Here is a 22,316-nt window from a genome sequence, read left to right as displayed (position 1 = left end):
TGGTATGCATTGAGAAATCACCTATAACTCATGCTAGTTATTGCTGTGCTAACAACTGCTCCTGCAAACACCAAGACAGAGATAAAGTGTTGAAGCCCATGCTTGTTGTTGTTGAGACTAGGGTTGTTGAATGAATAAATCTGGCACCCATCAGATATATAACAACTGTGCTGGGTCCTCTGGTCTGACATGGACTAGAGGAAATGGTGAGGCCACTGGGGTGCTGCAGTTCAAACATGGGAATACAGCACAATCTCCTGCGCAACTTCTTTTGTCATGATACTGACTCTCACACATATAGCACAAAAAGCTGAACTGGTGATACAGGAAGCTTCCCTGCAAGTGATTTAAGGCAGACAACAAAAATTGTGTTTAGAAGCCTGAAGACAGAGAAATTGATTTCTGGTTTATTTCATTAGTTTCTGGAAGTTCTCTAGACTACTTAGAATATAGCTGCTCTACCCTAATTTCTACACTTACCTGGGCCCTGGGCCAATGGTCCCATTGGAAACTGAATCTCAGCAGGAATATGTGCGAACTGTGGATGTCTCCAGCCTTTGGGACCCAGATGCACCAACTGCAAACCATTTAGCAACAACACATAAAAAGCATGCAATTAGTGAGATCAGAGCTCTCATGCAAAGCACACCATTAAACTCTTGGTTCCCTGTTGCCTGACTGCCTAGCTTGGCTTATTACAAAGGTCAGGAGCAATTAAAGTCAATTAAGCAAGTTTAGTCAGTTAAAAAGTACTAACTAATGCTTTTTAAAAGGCATGAAAGTGCAGCTGCCTATCATCAGAGGTATACGGCTTCAAAGCTCAGTAAGAAATAAAATTTCAGACCACTGAATGACTAAATAGACAGGAGTCTAAAGCAGCCAAGGGTGCTATTCATGGAGCAGAACTGGAGGGAAAGGAGTTGTTCTATTATGTGAGGGTGTAAATTCACATCAGCTGGACACCACAGAACAACATACCCAATTTGCAAGATCAGATCCTTGAAAGGTCCTTTCTTCCAGACTGATTAGAAACTCATCAAAATATACAAAATAGCTTTCTCATTTATCTTTTCATACCTTCATCTCTGGGCTAAAACAACTAAGCAAATTCCCTGCATGGGATTCAGAAAGGGATAATCTTGGCAAGATCAAATGGGACATCAACTGTTCTCAGAACTTTCTGTGCCTATCTAAACTCTCTGATACCAGCATCAGATGCAGGGAGTTCACAAACCAAAAGTAAGGTCCATATGTAGTCTGGGCAGGCAAACCACGTTAGAAGTCCAATTAGTAGTGACAATCTTATTCAGGAAAACAGAGTGTTGGGCTTCTTATCATCAAAGATCACACACCATGCAGCATCCAAACACTTGGCGATTTGAAACTGTCTTATTCATCTCTCATGAACAAGAGCAAAGCTGGACCTTACCTTCTGGTGGCATTTTTTTCGGTGGTGCTGAAGGAGGTGGAAGGGGCACCAAGGAGGTCACTCGGAACCCTGCTGGGAGCGTCTCTGCTGATCCGCTGAGCATGCTGATGCTGTGAAAGTCTCGGGGGCGGAAGCGCTTTCGCCAGGAGGGAGTTCGCCGAAAAGTCTTGTCATCACCCTGCAAGGAAAGAGAAGATTATACCACATACCAAGCAAAGCAATCAGGTAGGCCTTCCTCAGGGAGAAGTAGTAAGTACTGGCATTTGTGGAAAGGAAAAGACTTGTGCAGGTCTCTTATGCTACAGGAAGATCGGCAAAGTCTGAAAAACATTGACAGAGAACTCATTGAAGGGAGTTGGGCTGGTGCAGACCAGTTAGTTTTCCTGGGTTTGGGGCATGCCTCTGAGGCAACATCTCTCTGAATCTTAGCTAGCAGCACTGGCCACTGTGAGCTCTCCAAGGTACTGACAAGCTGCCTTTTGCTCTGTCCTGCTTTCCTGGCTGGGAACAAGCAGAGTTGACTCTGACTGGATTACCCATTTTGCCATCATCCTGCTCTTTGGCACACAACTGCTATCAGTCAGTACCCTGGCATCAAACTGGCCTCCCCTGAAACTTTAAGACAAGACTCCACAGTGCACATTTTGTTTCCTGCAATTAGTCTGCCACATACTGGTGTATATCTGTTCTTAATTTGCTCGGTGTGCCATGCCAAAACCCATGTTTCTTCTACATTTTGTCCACTGGCTGAATCTTCATTACCAAATAGGCATGTTGATAAAGTAGGTTGTGTGATTGCTTCATTATATATCCACCTCAACTCACATAGACTACACTGATGCAAAGATTTTGAAAGTGGGTTAAAATGTGGTATTGTAATAAATTTGGATTCAGTTGCAAGCTAGGATTTGGATGAAATAATCTATATTTCATGCTGAACACAGCACAAATCAGCTCAATGAAATTGTGTGAATAGGCTTTCAATCTCCTTTTTATGGGGTCAAATAGTACAAAAACCCCAGCATTCAGTGAGAAATCTCTCAAGGATTATATTCTAATTTTCTAACTGAGTCGCATACTTTTCAGAAATTGGCTCTATTTCCCTATGGAAACCATCTAGAAATTTGGCCATCCTACAAAGTGGGATAATGAAGATAACAATATATCAATAGTGTTTTAAACCAGCATTTGTCTTGGTCAAGTGATAATTCTATCTCAGATACAAGGAAACTTAAGCAGAACACAGTTATGGAGAATTAATGAGAAGTCCTTGGGGACTTTATTCTTTCCTTCACTCACTGACACAATACTGAGATGCTGACGGTGATTAACAGAAATGTGAAAGAATTCAAATTTACTTCAATTTGCTTCGAGTAGAAATAAGAGTTGACTTGCCAGAATAACAGAAGATGTTGTTTACTTGAAATGACCAAATCCCTTGTTTACGTACTTTCTAATCCGGTGCCAAAGTTTGTGATTCAGTATCAGTTTTTTAAAAAGTGTTTGCCTTGAGTTTTCTAAAGCCTTGCCTATAACCCCTAGATGTTTCCCTCTTAAAATTTTAAAAATTCATCACAAAAGATGATTTCAGAGTGTGATAACCCAAAGAAGATTGCCCAGTGTCATCATTCCTCATAGCCCCTTATTTTCTTCCTTTTAAAGTTTCTTCATTGTGACCTCTAAAACAAAAATATTGCATATCGCTAAGGGTAAATAGGTTGTTTAAGCACATAGATAGCTGCTGAAGATTCACATTCAGAGGTAAAATTAAAACACCTCATTAAAAGAGATATATTCATTTTTAAGGCAATCAAAGCAATTGGAACGCAGTACACAAAATGGGGGAAAAAATCTAAAAATTTCTTCATCCAATTTTTAAAAAAATGATATTTATTAAAGTTTCAAAGAAAAAATTACATATATAAAAAGGAACAAGAAAAAGAAATAAAAAAGAAAAAAAATACAAAATACAAAATAGAAAACACTTAAAAAAAACAAAAATACATCGTTCTTTCCGTAACTTACATTTCATTTCCTTACTTCCCTGACTTCCTCACACCTCCCTTTTTTGTATTCCAGTTCTATTTAGTTAATTCAGCAATTCCTTTCCCTCTTTGTTTTTATCTTAATCCTTTAACTTAACATATTATAGCTTTAGATTCTCATCTGTTAACAATCCGTTTGTACATATACCTATAGCATTGCTGCTAAGACCACTTAATTTCATTCTGACATCATTCTAACATTCATTAATTTTGCAATATTTCTGTAAATAGTCTTTAAATTTCTTCCAATCTTCTTCCACCGACTCTTCTCCCTGGTCTCAGATTCTGCCAGTCATTTCTGCCTAAAAATCTCTTCATCCTAATGGGATGGGGCCAATAACTGGGCTTTGAATTAGTCCATTTCTAAAATCATTTAGAGCCTAGGAAACAGACTGCTAGCCTCTCTAGACTCCAAGCACATGACACTAGTTCCGTGTTTGCATTGATGGCTCCCAAAATGCATTTTTACAATAGAAGCCAATAATGTTAAGCTGGTGAAATCTTAGCAATCATGACCAATTCACTCACATAAATTGGACAGGTTTCACAGTTCAGCATCTAGAGCTATTCTCTCTGGCCTGTCACTAGCCAGTTTCTGACTGGTGAATACCAATGGTGATGCCACACCTGTGGAATTCTCCCTCTAGAGAGATCAGAGGTGTTCCCATTTTTTTAAGGCACAAGAACATGTTTATTCTAGAAGGCACTCTATTTTTATTGCCTTCTGTTGGTTCTTAAAGCTACTGGGTATTCTTAGTGTTTTATTTGATTTTTAATATTCTATTCCTGTAAGTAGCTTTGGGAAACTTAACCAGAAAAGCCAAGTATATAATAGCTTAAATAAATAAATACAGGCCAGGGTCTTCACAAGTTCAGAGCAAAATTACCATTTCCTTATCATTCTTTATTTGCTGAAAATCAAAGACCTGCCTTTCCCAATACAAGTGTCCTTGAGTATTATGGTCATCAACAGAGGCCCTTCTGCTCTCTGTGAGGAGGGAGTGGACTTTGTCAGTGGCTGAATCCAGGCTCTGACATTCCCTGCCCAGGTAAGTCTGCCTCATTGCTTCTTTGATAGCCTTCCACCGCAGTGTGAAAGCCTTCTTTCTTATATCTTTAGTGGCTTAAATGAAACCTGTTTTACTAATTTCAGTGGTCATTCTTATGGTTTTACCAGCTCATCATTGGCTGCTTTTCTAGTTAATAACAATGCATTCATTCCATGTTTTCATTGTATTTGTAACTTTTTTTACTGCGTGTGTATTCTTATTTTAGTTAGTTGCCTTAGAATAAATGTTTTAAAATTTAAATTCATCTCCAGTTGAAAATACCACGAAATTGGTTGTTATTATGGAATGGACTAGTACTATGAGATGCAATATTACGCGAGATACATTCTCTCCCTCTTCCAAAAGGGAGGAAGTCCCCGTAATGTACTCTCTCTAGCTACTTATTTAAAAACACTTAAAAACTTTAAACCAAACTCTGTATATGGCATTGCCATACTCCCTTCAAAACTTCCATGCTCATTTTTTTTCAGCTGTATTCAAAATGGCAACAGCAGAACAGCTTTCTGGGTGGCTTGACCAAACAAAATGCAATGCCCACTCCTTCACTAAATTATTCCTTTAAATTATGGGTGCTCAGCTTTGAATATGGTAGAACTCATGTTCTACACTTTAAAAAACCTTGAAGTAGATCAGAAGTGGGCAGTCATAGGCCTAATTTCAAAAGCCCTGTGCAAGTGACTTGTTCAGGCCTCTGGAAAGTGTGATCTGTCTCTCCCCAGCAGCCTACTGAGTAGAAAGGGGAGAGAGGAGTGTGTGTCAGAAAAAGAGAAAAAGGGTGGCCTTGTCCACTTTTGGCTCTGGTCTCACTCATCACGGGCTTTAGCCCTGCCCAGAGAGTCAGCATGCAGTCCCCCCAAATTATCCCCATGTGAATGCAGCTTCTGACAGAAAAGAGTTTGCCCATCCCTTAAGTAGATTAATAAATGCCCCTCAAGGTACATAATACATTTCTTCTCCCCAGACAGACAGTTCGGTCAAGAGTTGTGGAGAGAAGCATTAGTGCCTTAGGAAGCCACAAGGTTAGTAACTTGATTTTGAAGACAGATGAGGGACATTTACTGCCTAGGCAGAGTTCTTTATGGATGAGCAGAGTAGTCTGCAGCTCCAGTGCTGCAAAAGAGAGAACTATTCCGTGCCAGCAGAGTCTCCTAGGTATGCCCTTGAGAAGGAAACACAATATAGCACTGTGCTAAGTGGGCTAGAGCAGGGGTTTTATTCCTCCAAAGTAGGACATATACATGCTACTGGATGAGCTCTGTGGGGTGAGAATTGGGGCACAGTGTTACAATGGCTCCAGCGCTATCTACAAGACCAGCATTGGAAGAGTTCTTTTTAGACACCAGGCAGTTATGCTAAGGAGTGCTGCAGGGTACTATTCTAGCTCTAATACTAGAGGATGAGGCAATGTGGAGCATGATGCTATCAGCATGCTGATGATACTCAGCACAGTTTCTTCATTTCAGAATTAGGGGATTCTGTGCCTGAATGCTGCTGTGGGCTAGCTGTGGAAAATAAACTGAATTTGAGTCCCAGAAAGATGAAGGGGCTCTGGGCACGTGGTCCCAGTTTCTGAGAAACTAGTCAGCTGCCTGCTGTAGAGAGGGTTGCACTCTGAAACTACGTAGTCTAATGGGGATCTAAGCTTTGTCACTAGAGGCGTAGGCAGCCTCGGTGCACCTTTTATCAGCTCCAGCTGGTACAACAGCTGTTGCCATTGAGGGACTGGGATAGCTTGACCACAGTTGTCCAGGCACTGGTAATTTCAAGACTGGATGACTGCAATGCACTCTACATGGGGCTTCCTTTGTCCTTGAATTTGGAAGCCACAGTTAGCAAAGAATGTTGCAGCATGATTACTGACAGGAGACCTTATCAGTATATTAGAACACTGGTCAAAGATCTGCATTGGCTGCCAATTTGTTAGCAGAACAAATTCAAGATATTACTGGCAATATATCAAGCTGCCAACAGCTTAGGACCAGTTTGCTTGAAGGATCACCTTACCCCATTTGTGCCCATTTGACCACCCAACTTTTATATGTGCTATATAATGTCTGTTCCACACTTGCGATGAATTAGTCTTTTACTGAGGCAGTACCTAAGCTCTGGAACTGACTGCTTATTAATATCAGGCAAGCAACTTGCTGGTACTGTTTTCAAGACAAGCTAAAAACCTTTTTCTTTAGGAAAGCCTACCCAGTCATGTATTTTCATTATGTGAACTCAGATCTTATTTATATAATTTGATCATTTTATTATGTCTACTTGTTTTTAAAGTCTGCTGATATTTTCAGCAGTTTCTTATGAGTATTTTATACTATTTGATGCAAACCTCTGAGAGATTTATTTAATGTTTAATTGAATGGTGTATAAACCTTGTTGAATATGAACTGATGGGGACCCTGTGATCATGATCTTCATGTGCCACCTCCACCAGAGGTCCAGAGGGTGGCAACACAAAAATAGGCTTTTTCTGTGGTTCTTCATTTGTGGAATGCTTTCCTCATGGAGGTTCACCTGGCACCATCATTATCTACCTTTAAGTACCAGGCAAAACCTCTATAACCCGGCCTTTGGCCTGTAACTATCACTCCACCTCAGATAGTAGAAATTGGGTACATGGAGATCAGAGTATCTGGGGGATTTCTCCCCTCTAGCCCATTCCCATTGTAGCACAGAGGATTGAATGTTGGATGTGATGTGGTCAGACCTGGGTTCAAATTCTAGCTCAGCTACAAAAACCACAGAGTAACTTTGAACCAGTCACACATCCTCTATCTAATCCACTGCAAAGAGATAAAGTGGGATAATTCCCATATATGCTGTCTGAGACACTGGGGGAAGGCTTGTTGGTTTATACACCACCCTTCAGCAATGATGCTCAATGACAAAAATGAGATAAAATGCAAGATCAAAGTGACAGCATACTAAACTAACAATACATTTAAAACCCTGGGATTTTATTTTATTTTAAACTTCCTTCTGGGGCCAAAAAGGTAATGGGTGGAGTTCACCTAACCATGTGCAAGGGGCTTTTCCTCCATACTCCCCCCCCCCCAAATTGGTTCTGGAGGGCAGTCAAGAGAACCTCTGAAACAGCGTGGGAGGGAAGGGGCTATTGTTCCATTTGGCAAACCGAAACACTTGCATAGACAGAAAGTTCGTAATACTGTGATATTGAATTCCTCCCAATTGCAAAATTTGGGCTGGGCTACAAATAGTGCATACAAAGCACATGCTCCTATTCTGGGCTAAAATGTATTAGTTATGCTGTGATAGCCAGATTATTTGATTTCATTTCTGAAGTGGAGATTATGGGTCTCTATACAGTAATTTGCAACATACTTACCAGTACTGAAGCTCACAGAGATCTGTGTGCTTACCTGTATATCACTTAGAAACTTCCTCCATCTCCAAAGATTTGAAGGTACAGAATCCATTGCATCTGATTGACAGAACCTTCCCTATATTGTGGAAAGCTGAACATACCATCCTATGTGTCCTCTCCTCTCCTAGAGAATGTTGCTTCTTACTTTATGATCTGCTTATCATCAGCTGCCCTACCATTAGGCTGCAGCCAACCTCAGGTAGTAGATTGTGCAATTTCATTAAATGGTTGTAAATTTTTGATGATATAGTTTATTATACATTTACCCACTGGAGGAAGTTTGGATTTTCTGCCTTCAAAACCAACACTTTGGTGAAAATAAAAGTGTGCATAGTAATGATGTCTGAAAATGGCACAGTATTTGATTTTGCTTCAGTTACATGAACATTGAATCTGATCTGTACACCAGTTTCCATCACGAGTAACTGTGACAAAATAAAGCTATTGCCTTCCAAAATTGTGGTGTACATGGTGTAAATATTACCTGCACAGAGATTATCTCTCTGTAGAAAAATGTTGCTTTAAAGATTAAGCCACTGGTATTTCTTCACTCTGTAAACAGTGGATAACCCCTTTAGAATGAGTAGATCCTCACAAGGGTTTTTATTTTTGACCTACAATTTGTACATTATGAGTGCTTTAGAAGCATCAAAAATACATACACATTCCTCAGGGCATGTTTTATGGATAGTCTATGTGATAATCTTAGTGTCAAGATGACTCTACATGAGAAAGTAGAATAGCTTGCAAAATCTTATGAGTGTAAATGTTGAAGTGGAATAACAGAACCACTTGAAAAATAACTCCAAAGTACTCCAGAATATTCAGCCCATGCAGGAAGTGGTACACTGTCAGCTGTTGCTACTGTTTTTTATGAGGACTAAGTCACAAAAGGATATATTGCCTAACTCACATAAAGACAACTGAGCGTACCACAGATTTTATCCTAAAGCAGCCGAATGTAGTTATGGATAAGAAGGATGCACCATCAAGAGAAACCAGATAGGTAACCAGTACGTATATATACCAGATTTTTCTTCTTGAACAGAGAATAGAGTTTTCAGCTATGGGGAACCATTTGAATAATTTCTATTTCACTTTGAAATTTTAGGTGGTAATATTCATCATCTAAACAGGTGGTCTTCAACCTTGGGTCCCCAGATGTTTGTATGTTTATCTATAATAGTATTCCTATACAGCCAACATTTCAGTGAGGTAAATGCACATGCAATGCTCAGGTGTGTGCCAGTTCTTTTCACTTCATACATTCCCTTCCTGAAAATGCAACAGATTGCTGGCGAAATCCATACCTTACCCTTGTCCTTGAATAATGCTTCACTTCAGAGTTTCTTCTCATGAATGGATCATTTCATGCATTACACTGAGGAAACCCTCAGGCTTACACTCAACAAGCAGCTGTAATCAACCAAAGTTCCGTAAGAAGTATACACGTGCACTACTTTCCCCATGAAATAGCTAATTTCCGGCCAAAAGTAACTCCTCTTGGTAGAAAAACTGCTGGGGAGAAGATGTTAGGGGAGGGCAAGTAAGTGTTTCGCTCTCCCTCCTGCCTCCCCATGCTGCACTTTAAAACTCCCCATACTGCCCTTTGCTTTAGAAGAATTTGGCATGACCTGTGTTAGGATGCGCTACTGTCACCTACAGCTTTGCGCTAGGATCACTGAGGGAACAGTTAGTGTCTTCTATTGTTGCACTAAGCATTCCAGGAGATACTCCATCCTCCCTCCCATATCCCTCCCTCAACTATGTCTGCAAGATGTGTGTTGATACGATCTTATAATGATTATTTAAAAGGCTCAGCCAGAACTGTCAACTACATCAAGATGTTCCCAGATCCCCAAGTTTAAAGAAACCCTTCAATATATTTCCAGTCCAGTGTTTATAATTTATTGACTGACCAATACAGATAACTTTGGTACACCAAGCAGTGTGACAGTGATTCACAAAGCATACAAAAAGGTTGTACTCCACAGAGCAGTGTGTCTGTGTAAACTCACTTCTGTTACAATAGTACGAGATCATGCTGTTGACAGAGAGAGCAGCTCCTCGCCTCATGGGGTTTGGTTCACAAGAAGTTATGACAAAGGAGGGCTAGGAGGTCCCAGCTGAAGGTAGGAGTGTTTTCAACATCACTGGTCTTCAGAGCTTTGTCCAGAGCAGTATGAAAACAATGATTCCTACTACTTAGGGGAGTAGATTTCAGATAGTCCACAGACTGAGCTTTTGTCTATCAACATACTTACATCATTTTGACTAGTGGGATGGATTTAAAATGTATGCAACCATGTTGCTGCTCAGATTTTAGTTTATAGTCCTATTCAACAGAAAATGGTTTATGGGAAACTAAAATAGGAACATTCATGCGTGGATGGTATTACATTTCCTAAAGGAAAGAAGAGCAGGTTTGTTGGAGCCAATGCACAAGTGAATGGCAAGCAGAATTTCCTTGCAGATTTACAAAAAAAAAAAAAGGAAGCAGCATAGGCTCTACTAACACCAATCCTTTCTCACATAAGAAGTGAGAAGGCAGCCTGGGTTCCAGCTCTTCTCACAGCAGACAATTTCATAACAGGGGATCCTATACCTGTCTGCAAGTTGAAATCTCTCTGGCTTACCAAATGCACTTGCTCTCTTCATGAACAGAATTTCAGCACTTACAATGTTCCTTCACAGAAGATAACTGCACTGCCAGTCCTACTTGCAACACTTCTCTTGCTTCATCAGTTTCTTAGCCAACAGTATGGGCCCAAAATTTCTCAAATTCCCAGCATGTTTTAGTCAGAGGATAGTACTTTGTACTCACATCGTCAAGCCTCCTATCAGTGCCCAAGGCAAGCAGATTGTTGAATTCTCTCTCCATCACTTGTCGTGCCTGCAAAAAACATTAGATAAGCCAACAATAGTTGTCTATCAAAACAAAAACAGCACTAACAGTGCTGCCAAATTTCCAGTCATAGTAAATGAAATATTTCTTGAAAGTTGCTTTCTCTCCATGGAAAGGACTATTGCCTTTATGTCCTGTTTGTAGTCTTCCCAAAGCAGCTGGTTAACCACTGTGGGGAAAAGGATGGTGGACAAGATAGACTTTCTGCCTTGTATGCAGTATGCAGTATGCACTTTGGGGCAAGTCATTCATTTCTCAGCTTCACTAGTTTGCCTTCAGTGAAATAGATGTTGTGCTGCTGAACAATTGTAGGGCCAAACAAGTGGTTGATGTTTGCTACTTCAATTCCAGCTCTGTAACTTAGTTTGTGACCTAGGACAAATCACTTGTCTCCGTCTATTCCAGAAATTTGTTTTTAACAGTGCCCTGACAAATGCCTTTGGGAAGCTTATAAACAGGGAATGAAGACAACAGCACTATGTCATTCTGCCTGGCCAATAAGCTGGGTGACCAGGGTCTTCCATAGGTGAAGTCAGTAGGAACAGTGTTGGGGAGAATCAACCAAATGAGGCACGTAGGGCAAGTAACTTAGCAGGGAAACTTGTAGGCTCCTTATTTTTTGGAGATGCCAGCTGCCACTAATAAAAACACATCCAACTCAGATCTCTTTAAAAAGAAACATATAATGGTCATCCTAAAAACATCAGTTTCCTACCTGAGTATTCTGAGTGGGTATTTGTAACACAAGTGCCAGACTATTATAATCAAAATTTTCATCCAATGCTATGAGGGCTCCATGGACTCCACTCTCAACAATATTGTTTGCATACTCTCTAAGCCCAATAGACTGAATCCAGTGAATTACTTGATCATTGGTCCAAACCAACACATCTAGAAGGAAGTGAAGCCATACATTCAGGACAAAACACAACAATATTTAAGTCCACATAAGTTGGTTAAGAAAAAATAGAAAAAGCACAATGACTGATATATTGTTTAAAATTTGCAATGGAAGCCACAAGATTAAAAACAGGCAGGTTATAGCATTTTCCTAAGCTTGCACCTATCAGTCACATTGCCCAAAGTGTAGCAGTCTCATTTGTTCACATTATCATACACCCAAAACAGAATGGTCAGAGCTCTAGCATTGAAGGAAGAAATCCCAGGAGGACAAAATTAAAATGCAGAACATAGAAGGCTGGTGCCCCAACCACGTAGTAAACATGAGCCAACCAATAAAGAGAAATCCACAGAAAATTATAATGAACAAATGCAGGTACCATCTGACAGAAACAGTTTTTCAGTGGCTGAAAAGCCTCTAGAAGTAATAGAAGTAGAAGAGATGCCAGCTTCCCCTGCAACTGACAAATGTTGAGTTTGTAAAACAGCACTGATGATGCCTCAAGAAGGGGAAAGCAAAATGGCATCAAGAGCTCAGTCTCATTGTCTTGTTCCTTTGAAGCCTGCCACAAGCAGATCTCTTCATTGTTACCTACCTTTGATTTCATGCTGACTTTCCTCCCGCCTCCTCTCCAGCTCTTTTCTATCATAGTTTAGTCTTTTCAGGCACATGATACCATACTGCAGGCTTGTGCTGCAATGATACAATGCAGCACTTACTTCAATGCATTTCAAACCAAAATCTTACTATTTGAAACATCATTTATTATATTTAATTGCAGCAATTATAACACACTGTGAGGAGGTTGCAGCACTTGTGCCATGCCTCTGTGAGTCCTTGAAGGCTCAACCAGTGCTAAACAAGGTCTGTCTCCTCTCCCAGTGGACAGAGATAAAGCACAACTGTTGAGGGAGAGGTGTGGAATTGAGGGGGAAAGGAAGGAAGGAGGAAAAAAGCAGCTGCAGGGGAAGCCCCACAGCATCTGGCCCTATTAAGAGCACAGTCAGGCATAGACAGGCAAAGAAGAGAGTAGCTCCTTCTGTGTGAGTGTTGCAGATTTCCAAAAGCCTGACAGGTTTCAGGAGGGTGGCAACCCCAAATCCTAAGAAATAAAAGGAAGCCTAAGACAGTGCTCCGGACTGTTCAGCAGGGCTAATCCGAACTGTGCCATCTAATTCCACACAAATAAGGCTTGAGAATGCACTGTAACCATCCCAGATCGCTGTATAAACCACACAACCCAAAATGTGTTTCTGTCCTGTCCCCCCCAATTACTTATGCTAACAGGGGAAACTCTTCACATCTATTTCCAAAGGTTTTGTTGCTGTTTTTTAAGTCTGTGGCAAATATGCATAGCACTATATTGTAGTTTCATTGCAAATGATAACCACTGCACTCATCTCCTCTTTTGCTTTAAGTATATTATAACATGCAATTTCTAATACATATAGTAAACACACAAACCAATCTCAACTTCATCAGTGTGCTTCACTCCAAAAGAATAAACTGACTGAAAGACTTTAGGTGAGATACGTTCAGATGGGGACAGGGTGGGAAATGAGCACATTAAACATCTCTTAAATTGGTTGCAAGAAATTCTAGTTTCCTGGGATGAAACAATAACCCTCCAAGAATTTGCTTACCGGTGGAAACTGTCCACCATCTTGAGGTGCACTCGAAGATCTTTCTTAGTCAGATGATCCAGCATTCGTGCATCCACAAGACACTCCATGAAATAGCTGCGATATTGTGGGAGACCCAGACTAGGAAGCCATTCATTCCCTATCCACTCATGATTCATGTCCCCATAAGCCAATGTCTTTGAAAGTAAAAAAAGAATAATGTAAGAGCAGGTCCCTCAGAAGCATTAACAGAATCCTATTGGGAAGTCTCAGAAATGTAATTTAGAATAATTTAATAAAGGTACAGTAATCTCATGTCTTGGATTTATCTTGTTTGTTTACTGATGTCTTGATAATATATATACACTATTGTGTGTGATAATGATTATCACAGAGATGAAAGATTCTCATATTGTTGGTGATACCACATTGGCAAGTTGTTTGGATCAACCAGTGTCCTAAATATTGCATATCTTGAAAACCTTAATCATGAATAAAACATACATAATCTGTGCTCCATTTTCAGCCCCTTGGGCAGAAATATACCACAAAATATAAGGAACAAAGCTGCAAAGTACTGTGCAGGGATCCTTCCTTACAAGCTCATTTGGATGCAGTGGCTTCTGGATCCTGCTATTAAGTCTAAAGACCTAGGGCAGTGGGCTCTATTATACATGCTTCCCACTGAAGCCAGTAAAGATAAGCCGTTCTCACTGAAGGGTTTGGATAAACTGAAGGGTTTGAATCTATCTCTACCCTATATCTACTTTCAGACTTTCCAGTGATTGGGAAGAAACATTTGAAAAGAAAGGAAGCAGTGATGGCCTAGTCATGCATGCCAGAATTTTATTATGTCTGCCTTCTATTGGCAAAATGAGGACACATCTGGTAAGGAAGCAAAAGGCCACAGGGATTCGCTCCCTTTGCATAGGAATTTAGAGGTGTTCCAAATCTGGCTGAGAACAAGGAATACTAAAATTAATGTGGGAAACAGCAATAAATCAATAGAGTAGATCTGTATGGTTTGCAAAACTATAGCTGTAATGGAACTAGGTGAGGGGGTGAGAAATGAGAGCTCTCTTATATTATGGAAACTTTTTTCTGTTTGGAGAAAACTGTATAGCATTAGTAATCAGAAAGTGTAAGCAGGGTTAAGAGCATTCTGCATCTGTCTTCACTGAGAAAAGTCTTCCCATCTTATTGAAACAAAACAAAACAAAACAAAACAAAACAAAACAAAACAAAACAAAACAAAACAAAACAAAAGCAAGGTGATATAATCAGATTGTAAGTGTTATTGCGGAATCAATTTTGATGTGTTCTGACCATTCACATAATTCTGTGTGTCTAAGCACAGTGGAAAAAGGCAAGATAATATACAAGTCTCACCTGTGCCCAACTGCCCTCCTCAGTGTCCTAAATGTAACAATGCAGCATGTCAACAAAACAACAGGCAAAGTAAGTTATCACCATATGGGGGCTGACAATATTTAAGATACAAGCAGAGACTCCTTTATTTTATTTTTATTTACTACATTTACATACCACCTTTTCCTCCAAAAAGCTCAAGGTGCAGTACATGCTTGTTCCCTTTCCATTTTAACCTCACAACTTTGTGAGGTAGGGTACCCTGAGAGAAAGTGACGGATCCAAGGTTAGCCCGGTGGGTGGGGATTTGAACTCTGGTCTCCCAGGTCATAATCCAACACTCCAACCATTACACCACAGTGGTTCTCCAATGAGTGTAAAACAAAATAATCAGGATACTTTCACACACAGACCACACACATGGCACAAGCACAAATATGATTTCACTTTCCAGCTCTCATTCTTCAGCATGCATAACATGAGGGATCTCACTGTAGGCAAAATTTTGAATCTCTCAATAATGAGCAAAAGAGTCATATTATACTACACATGCCACCATAATGTTACATGACTCAAACAGAGAGGCATATTCAAAGCTCAAGAGATAAATAACAGATGCTGCACTAAAGGAAGGAGCAGATGAAACTTCCTGGAGATTGATGGATTGATTGTTTATTAAATTTTTATATCACCATTCACACAGGGCAGTTTACAAAATAAAAACACAAAAATGCACTGCATAGTAACAAAAACATTAACATCCATTCTTAAAAGACTTATTAAAATGGGCAGTGTGAACATAAGCACTGTTAGTAGATGGTTCCCTAAACTGGATGGAGAGGTGGTGGCCTGTTCTTGATGAAGCTACACTCCCTCTAAAATAGTGGGTACGCAGGTCAATGGTACTTCTGGATCCATTGTCACTTGATGCTCAGGTGGCCTCAGTGGCATGGAGTGCCTTCCATCAGCTTTGGCTCCTGGCCCAGCTGCACCCCTGTCTGGGAAGGGATAACCTAACTTCTATTGTCTATGCTCTGGTAACCTCTAGGTTAAATTACTGCAATGCATGTTATGTGAGGCTGCCTTTGAAGAGAGCTCAGAAACTTCATCTGGTACAAATTTCTGCAGCCAGGTTGCTCACCAGGGCAAGAGGGTTTGAGAATGTAATACCAATCCTGGTCTGACTGCACTGACTGCCAATTAGTTTCCTGGTCCAATTCAAAGTGCTAGTTTTGACCTTTAAAAGGCTTGGGACCAAAATACCTTAGGACCACCTCTCTCCATATTAACTGACACCATCCCTGCAATCATCATCTGAGTTCCTCCTTCATGTGCTCCCTTCCACAAGAGGTCTAGAGGGTGGCAGCACAAAAATGGGCCTTTTCTGGGATGGCTCCCCATTTCTGGAATGCTCTCCACAGGGAGGTTGGCCTCACACATTCGTTATATATCTTTAGGTGCCAGACAAAAAATCTCCTTCTCCCAGGCTGACGTGGGTGAACAGTAGCCACAATATGTCAATAGCCACAAATTAATTTGTTTTCCTGATAAATGTATACCTTTCATCTTCTGTTCTCAAGCAGTAAATACAAAAAAGGAAATGATGCTGACATGTACCTGTGAACAACTGCTAGCTACCAATGGCTGTGGTCACCACACAAATAGGTGAATAGCAAGTTGCCAACTACATGAGGCAGATATATGTGCTTCTTGTTAGGCATAACCCACATACATTACACTTGTATCTGCTTAATTAAGAGCAAGAAACGTGCCAGTCACATTACATAAATATTGTCTGGGCAAAGGTACAGCTGCCAGCCACCTTTTATAGATACATCTCAAAAGAGACCCTTTACTGTTATTTATTATTAATCTACAGGATTCATAACCTGCCAAACCAAAAAGGCTCTCAAAGCAACTTTCAAAAATTAGTTCTAAGATGGTCCCTGCCCTCAGGCTCACTATCTAAAAAGACATGACACACAAGAGAAAGGGAATGGGAGGGAAGAAAAATAATCAAGCTTAAGCATATGTTCTTAAAAGTTACAGTTAACTAGAATAAGTCAGTTATCATGCATACTGAGGGGGTTCCTAAATATTGTGGGTCATGTTTACCTGATAGAAAAGAATAATATATTTAGTTATAGCTCACGTTTCCAATGGAGTAAACACCAAAGATGGCTCAAAGATTGTTGAACCCTCAACAATATGAACAACCCTGAACAACAATACATTTTGTATTTTTATCAAAGAAGTGAATCACCTGGCCAAAATTGAACCAACTTCTCATCATGAGTAAAGTACAGTGGTACCTCTGGTTGCGGACACGATCCATTCCAGGGTGCCATTCGCACCCTGAAAAGTCTGCAACCAGAGCAGCACTTCTGCGCATGTGCGAAGCACGATAGAGCGCTTCTGCGCATGCACAAACTATGCAGAATGCTTCTGCGGATGTGCAAACCATGTAGAACGCTTCTGCGCGTGCAGTGAAACCCGGAAGTAAACCCTTCCAGGTTTGCCGCGTTCTTAAGCCGAAAAAACACAACATGAAGTGTTTGCAAGAAGAGGTATGACTGTATGCTGAAATAGGTATACTGTAGTATTAGTCCTGAAAAAGCCTTACATTTTGATTAGATGCAAAATTATTTCCCTGCCTGTTTTTATGAGGATGAGATGGCTGGGATCTCAGACACTGAAGGACAAATTATACAAAGGAAACTATCACACAGAAGAAACTTACCGTTTTGGTTGAAGTTGCCATAGTTTCCATCTCTTCGTGTGTCACCCAAACATTTCCAGATGACTAGGGAGAAAGATGAAATAAATTAATGAGAGGGGAAGGAACAACTGTGATCATGTCAGTAAAGCATTTTAATCTGAAGTTTAATCTTAAATTAAACCATGGCTAATGTATGGGTGAAGATAGTTTTCAGTGGCTGTGGAAATGACAATAATGCTATGAAAAATCACGCTCAATTTACATTAAAGAAAAAGATCCTGATTTTTTTGTACATTAAGTTCAATCAGAAAAATATTTGAGGCTTTTAAAGAACAAGACCTCCTTTCTTCCCAAATGGTAGACATTGTACCAAGCCATCTGAATGAATATGCAGTTCTCTTTAAAATTTTCAACCATATTAGAAGACCTGTAATTGCAGCCCTGTATTTCCTGTGCCTCACTGCCCCACTTACTATTTGCTCTGCCCCATTTCCTTCCGACTCCCCCGCTTCTGCCAAATTCTTGCATTAAGTCACCATGCCCTTTGCTTCTTCAGGAAAAAAAAAGGGGGAAGGCGAGATCTCTCAGCATATGTTAATTAGTCTTTATATTTCTACCTATTGCTACTTCCAACCCAGTAAGCAGGGAACTCAAAGCAAGAATATGATTGAGTTTCTGAGAGAGCCAAGCACTCTTCAAATACAACCAATCCAGCTAGTGCCCTGGGAATAATGTTTGTTTGTTTATTAGATTTTTTTTTATCTGGCCCTTCCTTCCAAAAGGAGCTCAGGGCAACAAACAACAAAATAAAAAAGTCGATTTTAATATTTTTAAACAGAACCTAAAATAATCACAACTAATATTTCAAAGGTTGCCAAAAACAATAAGTTTTAGTATTCTTCAGCCCTCCAAAACCCGGGTGAACAGGAACAGGTTACAGTCACTAATTACAGGGACAAGTCTAGCACACCTAGCCCTAGAACAGCTACAAGCCAGAGATAAGGTTGTTTTGAACTGTCTACTGGCAATGAGAAAACAGGTGGGCAAGGTACAATACCTTTGAGCAATTTTACCTGCCATCTTGACAGAAAGGCTACAGGCTCCCACTACAGCCAGCAAATAAGTATGTTAAGTTAAATGAACCCCTAGTGAAAGCCACTGGCTCTCACAAGGTGAAGTAAGGGCCAAGCCCTCTTCGATCAATTTTACCAGTTACACCTGAGGCACAAGATTTACCAAACGCTGACGACAAAAGTTACCAGAATACAATGTGCTAGCAACAGCCTGCACTACTCTGCCTCTCACTAAAAGGCTTTAGGCTTGGGTTTTATCCCTTTACGTTTGCTGCAGAATGAGCAACTGCAGTTTTCTAGGCCAGTTTGTTAATCTCAAGAATGCAATATGAAGCACTTACTGTCCTTGAAGTAGGTGGAGCTGAAGGGCTTGTTAGTGATACCATTTCCTGAATTGCCAAACGCAGTTTTAATCGGTGAAGAGCATTACTAATGCCAATCTCCCTCTGGATCTCTGTATCCGACAAGGCAGACATGATAGCACCACTCTTTACATTGGCTCTGCAGGCTGCAACATACCAGGCAGGCATGCCTACCCAAAGCTACAACACAGAAGGTCACAGGTGAGCTTATGTTTACATCTCTACTCAGATACTCATCCTTCCCCACAGCAGAATTATTGTTAAACCACTTTGTTAGTCTGAGAGTATTGATAGGGAGCAATAGGAATGATTTCTCACTATTGTGACAGTAGCCTTGGTCCAGTATTGGTAGCTTAATAAACAAAATAGAGAAAGAGGGAAGGGCAGATTTTCTGCAAGAGAAAAAAAAAGTTTTCCATTCCATCTTTCTAATTGTGGCTGCTTTTCCTAGTTCAATACAAACAAAGTGATGAAATTGACTCAAGCAGTTTCTGGTCTAGTCAATTTCACCACTCTAGAGTGAACTTCAGGTGCTTTTTCTGTTTTAATAGACTATACATCTATGCTTTCATGAAACAAATGGACTTTCTATGTCTAGAAAAGATCTACAGCCCTGACTTGTGACACATGGTAGCATTAAATTGTTCACTTGTTTTGAAGAACAAATACAATAAGGCTGCAATCCTATACCAACTTACTTAGGAGCAAGCTCTCATTGGGAATTCTGCATAGACATGTTTAAGAATGCATTGCAAATCTAATTAAAATTTTCTCAGCAACACACCTGCTGAAACTGGCAGAGGCAAATACAACAAATAAATAGATGAATAATTGGGAGGCTGAAGCCATTATTGAAGATAGGAACCAGGCTGCAATTTATCTCCTGGTGGGAAATTAAAAGGCAGCTGCTTTAAATTAACAACACAATACTGTACCATTGATATGCAACTTCAAATAGGTTAGCTAAAAATATATTCTAATTTAGGGACACAATTTTAAAGAAGATGCGAGAATTAATTTCAATGTGTGGTAGAGAGTCTGGTTGTTTGAAAAAACACTAAGTCAAATAATTGAAATAAATGGTAAATAACCTGTCTACAAAGAGCCAAAGTCATCTACTAGATACCATTAATCATCTGAAGCTAGAGGCAGGCTTACCTCCAACCAGGAGACTACAGTTGGGCCATCCCACTGAGCAAAGGGAATGCCCCTTCTTCGAGCATCTTCCAAAAGTTCATGTCTAGAAGGAGAAGCAGTAAGCAGTAATACAACCATTTCCTTACTAGCTAGCTGTGCACTCAACAGTTCACAGCCAGTAATTTATAAACTGATATTAAAAAATTATACTGTTTTCAGTCCTAACAAGTGGTTTATGTTTTTTTAAAAAATCAAGTAGCAAACAATAAAGCTAAAACCTTGAAATAAAAACGAGAAGGAAAACCTCCAGTCATATATTAGACACCATTAGAAACCACGTAGTGTGTGTTCACTGCCCATTTAAATGCCACCTGGAATGGGGCTAGTTTCACCTCCCTTGGGAGAGAATTCCATGAGCTACCATAATAAACCATAGATTTAAAAAGATAAACAATACTCTCTTGCAGAGTGTAGCTGCAAGAAAGTAACTAGAGTCACTTACAGACCAAGTGTGATAGTTCTAATAGGGCTGGCTGGTGCCCCACATAAGAATTTACCCTGGCATACCTCCCAGAATCCTCTGCACCACACAAAGATTCTGTGTTCAATGTACAAAAGGTACATTTTATTTGGCAGCCAAATAAATGTTCTCTGAAGGTAGTATGTTTAACATATCTGAAGGGAATACTAAAGCAGGCGTTCTCACTTTTTTTTGAGCCGTCGGTCTTTTTCTGCTTGAGCTCCTAGTTTGCCAAGACCAAGAGAGTCCTGTATGTTTATCTCTGAATCTGTCAACATAACTGAGAAACACAATAGATAAAGAATTAGATTAGATTGTGACTCACAAGTGCTAGGGCCCCCAAAAACTAAAAATAAGCTAATTTATCTACCCAACAAATATTTTGCATCATTTTCCCAGTTGTTGCATTTCCTTTGCTACCAAGAACTTAACTATGACTTAGTGTTACATGTGAATACAGGCAGTTTCAACTGATCATCAAGCCATCAACTGTATTATCTGCTCTGCATCTCCAGAATCCACTTTGGCTACAAACCTACACACAGTTGTACTGCTAAAATCACGCTGATTTCCATATGCTTTAAGCAGCCCAAATTCAGATAGGCTGCAGTGTTTGCTTTTAGTGCCTTGTATGGATCTCCACAGTTTTTGTGCTACCTGCTCCTCATCCCCACTGATTCCCCTGTCCTTATTTCCTCCCTTATTTGCACTGTGCTACTTACTTACATGGGCACCATATAAAGATGATCCACACCAGTACTAAAGGGAAATTAAATCTGAGTCTTACAATAATTCAGGGAAAAGGTATAACTGGCATAGCGTCCTGATCTTATCACTTAAAATCATGGAATCATAGAATTGTAGAGTTGGAAGGGATGCTGAGAATCATCTAGTCTATGCAATGCAGGAATATGTAGCTATCCCATATGGGGATCAAACCTGCAACCTTGGTGTTATCAGCACTGCACTCTAACCTACTGAGCTATCCAGGCTGACATTTATTTTTCCTTTTTACTAAGGGTGGGTGAGTGAAAAAAGGACCCTATCCAAAATGGTCAGCTGCCCCAGAAACCTTTCTTTAGAACGAGTGAAGAGAGTCAAAGACCTTGCCCAGTAGCGCCTTCTCTGCTGAGCTGGATCAAGCGTCCTTTCTCTTTCTTTCCAAACAAGCGCCCAATAGAAGATTTGATGCCTTTCCTTTTGGAACCTTTGTGCAGAGAATCCTGGCTGCTGTTACTGCTGCTGGGATTACTTGCTTGGTCCTCTAAAAAGCTAAAGGGTGTGAAAGAAACAGCAAGATATTCAGTCTGTCAGCATCTACAATGAAGTAAATGCCATTGCCCTCTTGGAGTCAGTCCCATTTCTTCTTTTTACAAAAAACATCCCTAATACATTTCACAGTGAACTGTTCAATCACTCCCTGTTTAGGAGGACAGCAGTCAGCATCCACATGTGCCAAATGACTGGGGATAAGAAAACGGGAGAAAGACAGAAAATGGAGTTCTGTCTATGGAAGGGTGGTGAACCTCCATGGACCTAATTAAGCCTGACACATGTCCCTATTTGGCCATGAAGCCATTCCCCATGGCCACTTACCCCACACCTGATATTGTATGTGACATCAGGTGTGGGTAGGATGTAGACATGCCTACAAAAGAAGTATCAGAAATTTAAAGTGAGCTCCCAACTGTTCCTCTGCAATCAGGGCTGAACGGCTCTGACAGGGAGCCCTGTTAGGTTGGCTACACTAGAGAGTTCCCTATTGGAAATTCCCTAG

The 22,316-nt window shown here is 40.3% G+C and overlaps 1 protein-coding gene across 8 annotated transcripts in view; it reads right to left on the bottom strand.

Annotated features, from left to right (window-relative positions):
* Positions 1-22,316, bottom strand: part of PPFIA4 (PTPRF interacting protein alpha 4) — a 116,034-nt gene that overhangs the window by 3,933 nt on the left and 89,785 nt on the right. For 4 of the 8 annotated variants that reach the window (XM_081010579.1, XM_081010584.1, XM_081010580.1 and 1 more), the window contains 12 exons: positions 21,645-21,811; positions 20,726-20,819; positions 20,041-20,122; positions 18,862-19,062; positions 17,469-17,531; positions 14,750-14,776; positions 13,382-13,557; positions 12,334-12,431; positions 11,553-11,728; positions 10,757-10,825; positions 1,430-1,607; positions 481-577 (listed from right to left, as the gene is read on the bottom strand). In XM_081010579.1, coding sequence (XP_080866705.1) covers positions 519-577; positions 1,430-1,607; positions 10,757-10,825; positions 11,553-11,728; positions 12,334-12,431; positions 13,382-13,557; positions 14,750-14,776; positions 17,469-17,531; positions 18,862-19,062; positions 20,041-20,122; positions 20,726-20,819; positions 21,645-21,811 — 1,390 coding nt within the window. In that variant the 3' untranslated portion in view covers positions 481-518. The remainder of the gene's footprint in view (positions 1-480; positions 578-1,429; positions 1,608-10,756; positions 10,826-11,552; positions 11,729-12,333; positions 12,432-13,381; positions 13,558-14,749; positions 14,777-17,468; positions 17,532-18,861; positions 19,063-20,040; positions 20,123-20,725; positions 20,820-21,644; positions 21,812-22,316) is intronic. The other 4 variants (XM_081010583.1, XM_081010586.1, XM_081010581.1 and 1 more) reach the window with 3 other exon arrangements.

The sequence above is a fragment of the Podarcis pityusensis genome, assembly GCF_964106645.2.
Source record: "Podarcis pityusensis genome assembly, chromosome: 6".
NCBI classification, from domain to species: domain Eukaryota; kingdom Metazoa; phylum Chordata; class Lepidosauria; order Squamata; family Lacertidae; genus Podarcis; species Podarcis pityusensis.
Note: the sequence above shows the minus strand (reverse complement) of the source record. Positions and strands in the feature narration are given on the sequence as shown.